This window comes from Dendropsophus ebraccatus, chromosome 10 (assembly GCF_027789765.1).
Source record: "Dendropsophus ebraccatus isolate aDenEbr1 chromosome 10, aDenEbr1.pat, whole genome shotgun sequence".
NCBI lineage: Eukaryota > Metazoa > Chordata > Amphibia > Anura > Hylidae > Dendropsophus > Dendropsophus ebraccatus.
Window position 1 is genome coordinate 77715661 of NC_091463.1, and position 8621 is coordinate 77724281.

The window sequence follows — 8621 nt, forward strand, 5'->3', positions numbered from 1 at the left end:
CCCTCCGGGCTCTGGGATCTCAGGGTGTCCACGTCATAACCCGGCTGATGGACTGACTGCTCAGTCAGTCAGTGATTGGGGCGGGGCGCCGCTCCAGTCCCTGACTGCCTGAGCGGCCAGTCCATCAGCCGAGACAGGGATTTTAACTCAAGTTGTGACATCATCAAAACTTGGGGGAAAATGACTAGTGGTGGTCTCGTTGCCACTCCAGCTGCTCACCACAGGCACGGGGAGAGGTAAGTTGTTACTTGAAATCAATCCCTTCCCCCTCCCCCACCTGCAGGCTGATGGCTTTTAGAAAGTGTCGGACTTCTCCTTTAAAGTACCTGTCATTAAATATAACTTTTGACATCAGGCATACCCATACAAGAACTGGGTACAACAGCCGCATGTGGACTAAACAGAGATGGCCGGATGGTAGAGGTGGGATGCACACTAGATAACCCACAATATATGTAGGCAGGTAGACTTGAAAAGAGTGATCCAACCGCATCCATTAGCAGCAATGCAGCATTTCGACCACAGGCGGTCTTTTTCAAGCTTGCAATGCTGTACGTGTTAATGTAAATAAAGTGTGGGTACTTGATCACAAACAGATGCTGCTGGGCTACTCTTTCAAAAGTTATTTTTTGCAGCAGGTCTCACTGCCGAGATCCACTGCAATAAGAAGATATAGCTCGGAAGAAAGTGCGGAGACCATCCACTTCCTGGCCGCTCACCAATTCCCACAATGAACTCTTATAGTGTTGGAATTAGCTGATCAGGAGTGGATTGTGCTGCTGCTGCTGCTCTCTCTCCCTAACTGTACCTCCTGATTGCAGCAGGTCTCAGAAGTGAGACCCACTGTGATCAATAGCTTCTGACATGCCTGATGACATGTCAAATATTGTTTTTAATGACTCTTCAAACCATTGTTTTCTTTGTTGTGAGGAGGAACCATATGGAGGTCGATACTGTATGAAGGAAAAGAACAAGGTCCTAAGTTGCTGCGTTGTTGCTGAAGGTACAGACTTCCTTATTCCAAGATTTCGTTGAATTCTTCTCAAAGATGAATAAATCAATCAAACCACCACCAACCAAGTTCAGTTACGAAAAATCCATTTTTATTTCAATCATAAATATTCACAAAGGATAAATAATAAAGATATCCAAGCGTTAAATTAAAATCAATTCTGAATAAAATCACAAAATATGTCAATAAATACCATCACCAGACGTCTTTGCGGTGGAAATGATGACACAAATGTACAGCTTTCTTAAACCGTGGAGGGCACAGAAACCCACTTATACTGTATTTTCAAAGTGAAACATGCCTTATTTTTTAACAAAAAGAAAAAAAAAACACTGGAAGATCACAAAAAATAAATAATGAGAAAAAAATATTATATTAAGGTGAGGTAACAGCACTGGCCTCTGGACTAGGAGCTGGTCGATGTTCAGGAAGGTGACCACAACCCGAGCATTTAGTTTGGAAAGAGTTTGCCCTGAATACGAGGTGACGGCATATGGCTATGGCTTTTGAACCCAAGTATCACTTCAGATTAGAACAGTTTAATCAAAATCATAGAAATATACAAAGGATATTGCTTCATTTACACAATTTTTAAATTTCGGCTTTGATAGAGAAAGGCTACAATTTTTAACAAACAATTTAAAATGTAACGATTTAAAAAAAAATTGGTGATTTATGACCGATTGCTGAATTGACCTCTACCAGCCACCGTTACTATAATAAAGAAATTATTATATATAATTTTCTTTTTTACCATTAGATAGACCAATTTAAAAATACACACACCGACACCACTCTGGCGAGATTAACCGGGCGATATAGAAATGTAGCATGATTAAGGCAATCTGTAACAAGTAAGCTTAAATTAGTTATCATCTTAAAAATAGAGATTTATATATGTCTATATATATATAGGTTTTATATACATTTCATATGTGCTGGGGCGAATCGTCCCAATGGCTTCTTCTTGTAAATAAAAAAAAAAAACATTTGTCCTTAAAGGAAGATTTACAAAATGATTTAGCAATTGTTGCAGAGACATTTCTAAAAGATTCTGGTGGAAAAATGACTATACTGAAAAATGTGCACGTTGGGTTTCTTATGGCCTAAGTAGGCAGATATGTGCATTCATTGTTAGCTCTTGGTTGTTCTTTAGATTCCTCTTTATGCTAAATTTGACATTCGCCTTCTGCAGTCTAACACTTATTCTGTCTCTGGTAGTCGAAACCTAGAATAATGCCCTCTCCTCACCGTCAAGGAAAACCATTTCAGTTCATCTGCTCAAAATAAATTAACATGGAGTCCTGTTATTATTTACAATAGTGTCTTGTTACAAGATACAAGTATAAGTCTGTTAAAGTCCTATTGGGAATATCAGCAGTTTTGGGTTCCCACTAGAACATCCATGAGATAGTCCAAATCGCTAAGTTCCAACATAGAGTCCTGTCCGTCAGACAATGTCTTCTCTTCTGTTTCGTTGATGCTAGAAAATGTCTTGAAGTTTAAAAGGTTGTTGCTCGCCCAAGGGTCACTGTCATACATGGAAGTGTCAATGTCCTCAAAAATGTCCTCCAAGTTGTCACCAAGGAGATAGGTTGAAGAACTTAGGAAGTTGGATGTTGGAGCAAGCTTAACAGATTCCTCTCGGCTTCCATCTTTGCTTAAGTCTTTTGGAGAGCAAAATTGATCATCATCTGCCTGGGGAAGTGGCGAGCAGCTCAACCCTTCAAAATTGTTTAAATCTTCAAGAATGGTAGAAATGGAAGAATATAAAGATGCATCCATCGTAGAGAATAGGGCATCTTCTCCGGGAATCTCTAAAGCCGGTTTCTTACTCTCATTGACAGATGTCTGGGAGGAGTAGTCTTTTCTAGAGTTGTCCTCCGTGGATTTCCACACTCCTGTGGCACTTGATTCAGTTTGCATATTATCCTGAAGACGTCGTAAGGTGTTGGCCACCAGTACGAGATGCCGCAGGTTAGGCTCCACATGGTGCAGACTACGGTGAAGCTTCAGTAGAGAGATGTTCATCAAGCAGTGGGACTGCACTGCGGGCAGCGAGCTCTGGCATCGAGCTGCCATCTCTACTTCGGGACCAGTTCCCATCTCCCCCTCTACCTCCGAAAATTTACGTTTGATCCCTTTGGCCAACATGAGTCTACGAGACAAAAATAAGAACACATTTATAAACACCATGCAAGCACCATGAGCTACGCAACAATCTGAACTTAACAAAGCTCGTCTATAGTAGCTAAGAAAGAGAGGTCTTTAGATTGCAAAACACATCAGTCCTGTGAGTACATCTGGTTAGGTGAGTCACCAGTGACAAGGGTTAAATTCTTTCATTTTCTGTCGGGTGAGTAACAAGAAGGAATAGATGTATGTGCCCTAGCTACACACTGAAAAGCAAACAAAACAAGCTTCGGAGCAACATGAAAGTGATACTTAAGGACATGTACCGAGGCGGGTGCCCGTTGTGGTCCACAAAAGAGCCATCTACTTGAGAATAATAATTAAAAAAAAAGAACGCTCTTCCATCTCTGCGTTGAATACAATGACTCGGCACATAGGTGGATTGCCGGAGATCACGTTATGCTAACTGCTGACCGCACACAACTGAAGGATACCCAATACATGTCCCTTAGTCCTTAGGTGATTGCCCTACGATCTTGTAGGTCTATGGGACAACTGCAAACAACAGTAACCTTGTGTATTGGGGTGAGCACTTAAGCTTCAGTCCTGGGTGGTGTCCACACTAGTCCCCAGCCGATAGCTGCAGGTCTGACAGCTGAAACACCAGTCATGTCACAGGAAAGGGCAACTGGCCACACATATCTTCTACCTACATGGGCATGCATTACATTGCAACTGAATGGCCAACCATATAGAACAGGGATGGAGAACTTTCGGCCCTCCGTCTGTTGCAAAACTACAATTCTTATCTTTGGCTGTCCAGGCCTGATGGGTATTGTAGTTTTGCAACAGCTGGGGGTCCAAAAGTTCTCCATCCCTGATATAGTACATATACTTTATACTCTGTCTAGTGCCTCTTCTCTGGCATTTAGCCCCTCACTTCCAAATAAGGGGCCAGGAGACCACCGGCCTATGTAATAGTCACCAAAGTCTAATTCCGAGGGCATGCTGGGACTTGCAGTTTTACATCCAAAGTTTAGAGATGTTGCAGTGATTTCTATATTCTGCTCACAATACAATACACACTTTGTTCCCATACTGTTACGGCAGGGGTATGAAACGTGCAGCCCTCCAGCTGGTGCAAAATCACAATTCCCATCATGCCCGGACAGCCGAAGCTTTAGCATGATGGGAATTGTAGTTTTGCAACACCTGGAAGTATGCATGTTCGACACCTGTGAGGATAAACCCACATAATATAGATTTGTAAAACTCCACCGGGAATCTGCCGTGTATGAATTTACCCCAAAACCGGGAATCTGCCGTGTATGAATTTACCCCAAAACCTCAGCAAAAAAAAACAAAAACTAAAAAGGTACAGCTATAATTACTCCACATAATTAAATAAATGCGTAGGTGTGCATATATTAAGGAAAGTGACCGAACAAGGGGAGGAGCCTGCACAGTAAACAACATATATCACATCGATATACGGATACATCAGTCGCCTCTATAACATGAGATTGATTCCAGTCTCCATAGAACACATCAGTCCCAAAACTTTGGCTTCATTTCAAACTATACTAGATCCTCTACGACAAGGTTCCCCAACCTATAGTAAAACTACAATTCCCAGCATGCCCTGATAGTCAAAGGCACTAGGATTATAGCACGGACTATATTGAGAAGATCTTAGCTCTTCCATCTAGTGCCCACACACTTCTGAATGTCACCCTCCCACGGTAGGACGGAAATCAGGAAACATGCAGTTAATAATTTTTTGCTGCTTTTCGTGAATTCAACAGCCATAAAGTGAGACGCTGTCAGGACACGGGAACACATGAGACAGTCAGGGACTACAGGTACATGTGGCAGCCGACGTTCATTGGATGATCCTGTCGACAGGCATAGCTCCCCCCCCTCCTCCTTCCCTGGTCAGAATGACTGGCACGCTGCCTCTACTAGTTACTCATCTATAAAAACCTGTCCAGCACATACACAGGGACGGCTCAGTCACTCAGATACCTCGGCTACGTGTAGCTTTTAGATGGAGGACCATCTATTAGAACTAAGGCAACTTGCTTTCTTCCTCTTCTAAGACAGATTCCATATATGCAAAAAAATTTGGATTATATCATAGAGGGTCCCTCTAGTATTTCCCTATAAGGTCATGACTTAAAGGGGAAGTCCAGTCATATGGATCAGCTGATCATAGAAACATGTGAAAATGATCATGTGATCTCAGGATTGTCAGACTGAATCAAACTGAATGGATAGAAAAGCGGTGTAAGAGGGGTTTTAGCGTTATTTCTGGTGGTGGTTCATAGAGATGAAAGAGTGTAATTGGCACAAATTGGAGTTATTTTGTAGAATCTAAACTTTGTGATTAGGTTATTGTATAAGGTAGGATGCTGTATCACAGTGTCCACTCACTGCAGCTGATCATCATACTATACTGGAGCAGGGACTCCTTACTTTCTGACAGGCGTCCCTGCTCCTGTACATACTTTGTGATTAGGTTATTGTATAAGGTAAGATGCTGTATACATCACAGTGTCCACTCACTACAGCTGTACATCACACTATACAGGAGCAGGGACTCCTTCCTCTCTGACAGGCGTCCCTGCTCCTGTACATACTTTGTGATTAGGTTATTGTATAAGGTAGGATGCTGTATACTGTGTCCACTCACTACAGCTGATAATCATATTATACAGGAGCAGGGACTCCTTCCTCTCTGACAGGCGTCCCTGCTCCTATACATACTTTGTTTGAGCAACTGGAGAAATTCCAAAATTGGCATAACAAATTTGCCAAATTAGACCTGAACTCAATGTCAGATATTCTCACCTCTAGTGGTCCCTGTTCACAGACCCCACTATACTCTCCTACCAGTCCCGGTCACATCTTAAAGGGAACCTGTCACCGTGGACGCGTGCACAGAGCCTGCCCGACCCCTCCGAATACTTACCTTTTCCGGGGAGTCCCATTCCTGGAGCCGGTCCCGGAACAAAGATATCAGCGCCTGAAGCGGTGTGTGCGCGCTGCAGAGGTGAGTCCGATGCCCATAGAGAATGACGGCTCCAGTCATTCTCCTTGGGCATCGGACTCATCTCAGGTTATTTGCATAGCGCACGCGCACGGCTTCGGGCGCTGATATCTTCGTCCCGGGACCGACTCCAGGAACGGGACTCGCCAGAAAGGGTAAGTATCTGGGGGCTGCACAGGGGGGGTTGGGCTGGCTCTGTGCCCGCGTCCCCGGTGACAGGTTCCCTTTAATAGACTTCACCTTTAAGGTGGTCAAAGTGCAATAAAATCAGAACCAATGGGGGCAGCAGCAGATTGTCTACCATGCCTATTGTCTATAAGGATGGGCAGAGATGCCCCCCATACAGCAAACACAGCCATACAACCATCATGATGCAGAGTTTTTTAGTTTTTTACCATTTTTTTTGCTATTATTTTAGGCTTTGCAGAGTAGTTGAATATTAATAATGGATTGTAGGGCACAGAATATAGATGCATGCACCATGACCTCTGAGACCAGGGTACAGCAGTGGTCCCTAAACTGCTGCAAAACTACAACTCCCATCATGCCTCAGGAGTAGTTCTGCAACAGCTGATGGGGAACACAAGGGCATAGACAGGTTCAGTGCCCAGTTGGGAGCCAGGCTTGTACCCATCACGGTGCCCACAGCTCCTAGATAGGGTTATACTGACGCTGACCCGCGGTGTACATGAGCGCCCCCAACTCCTACATGTACAGGGCAGTAATAGGCAGCCAGTCTGGTACAGGATACCATTATATAACTAATCACATGATAACCAGGAGAGAAGCCGCCGACATTACACGGCTCCAACCCCCTCACACTCCGGACACAGAGAACCCCTGAAAATCCCGTCGTCCGCCATTACCCTCCCTCCGCCTACGCACATACCTGCCCCAGCTGCTCAGCAGCCAATCAGAGTCCTCCTTTCGGCAGTCAGCAACCAATCAGAGCGTGGCATCCCACCCCCTTGCACAGAGCCCTAGCAGCACAGCTGCTCCGGCCGCAGAGCTGTCAGTGAATGCTGCGCCGTTCGGTCTGCCGGAGCGTTGACTCGCTCTAGCTCCGCCCTTCTTTTCACTGATTGGTCAGGTCTCCGCTCGGTTAGCCAATCAGCTGCCGAGGGCGTGATGCGGACGGCGCGTGCCGCTCCCCTCCCCTTCTTTCGCTGCCTTGTGAGTGACTAAGCGGGCGTGGGTTGGAACAGGGGGGGTGATTCACGTGTCCACGTCATGATGGGTGCCGGGGTGGGAGGAGCTAGGGGAGGGGGGGGTTGATTGACAGGAAGGGCCCGGGATGCGTTGTCAGGGTAACACCTCAGCAGGGGCCTCCTATCGCCCTGAGCAGCAATAAATAATAACAGTATATCGTGCTGAGCTCCAGCGCAGTATATAGTGATCCCAGTGTATACCCTGCAACTCAGCTAACCCAACCTGTGGCTGTACACCTGGTGGCAGACTACAACTCCCAGCATGCCCAGACAGCCATGATAGGAATTGTAGTTTTGCACCAGCTGGAGGGCCATAGTTTGCCTTACCGTACCCGAAAACATTCAAGAATAAAATATAAGTACACCCCCCCTGGAGGGGAACATTAGCACCATACTGAGGGGTATAAGGAGGGGCACAAGGATGGCAAAACCAGCCCCCTAGGGCTGAGGGACCCCAGGAAGGGCTACAAAACATGGCCGGGCTCTCATGGCGCCATTATTTATATGTCGCCATGGTTTACAGTGCACCTCACTCTTGCCTTAACAAGCTTAGAGCATGATGCTGTTGGCCCTTATGTCCAGGCATGGCTAAGGCTAGGTCCACATTATTATTCCACACAGTGTCGGACTGGGGTATCTGGGGCCCGCCAAAGGAAATGATCCTGGGGGCCCACCAATGAAAGCTGGGGGCCCAACGGAGGATTCTCCGGTCCTCTGATTGGCCAGTCCGACACTTATTCCACATATATGTCAACAACCAGTCGAAACGGGATGCCAATGTATAGGTGTGCCTACTGGCATGGGCAAAATATAGTCAACTAGTGACTGTGTTAGGGTAATTTCCTGACTGTATCAGCATATTCTCCACACTTTTGACCCCAGTAAAGGGGCTCCTGCCAATATACACGCATGTACAGTACAGACCAAAAGTTTGGACACACTTTCTCATTGAAAGAGTTTTCTGTTTCTATTTTCATGACTATGAAAAATGTAGAATCACACTGAAAGCATCAAAACTATGAATTAAGACATGTGGAATTATATACAGTACTTAACCAAAAATGTGAAACAACTGAAAATATGTCTTATATTCTAGGTTCTTCAAAGTAGCCACCTTTTGCTTTGATTCCTACTTTGCATACTCTTGGCATTCTTTTGATGAGCTTCAAGAGGTAGCCACCTGAAATCGTCTTCCAACAGTCTTGAAGGAGTTCCCAGA

At 45.1% G+C, this 8621-nt stretch overlaps 1 protein-coding gene across 1 annotated transcript; it reads right to left on the bottom strand.

The window, feature by feature from the left end:
* Positions 1 to 1988: 1988 nt before the first annotated feature.
* LOC138802973 (SERTA domain-containing protein 1-like) lies at positions 1989 to 7346 on the bottom strand. The gene is made up of 2 exons (XM_069986769.1): positions 7084 to 7346; positions 1989 to 3170 (listed from the first exon to the last, which is right to left on the bottom strand). Exon 2 carries the CDS (start codon positions 3164 to 3166, stop codon positions 2387 to 2389), a length of 780 nt encoding a protein of 259 aa, XP_069842870.1. The 5' UTR covers positions 3167 to 3170; positions 7084 to 7346; the 3' UTR covers positions 1989 to 2386.
* Between the last annotated feature and the right edge of the window lie 1275 nt (positions 7347 to 8621).

Coding starts and splice junctions, on each gene's coding strand:
- LOC138802973 (XM_069986769.1), bottom strand. CDS start 3,166: ATGTTGGCCAAAGGGATCAAACGTAAATTTTCGGAGGTAGAGGGGGAG.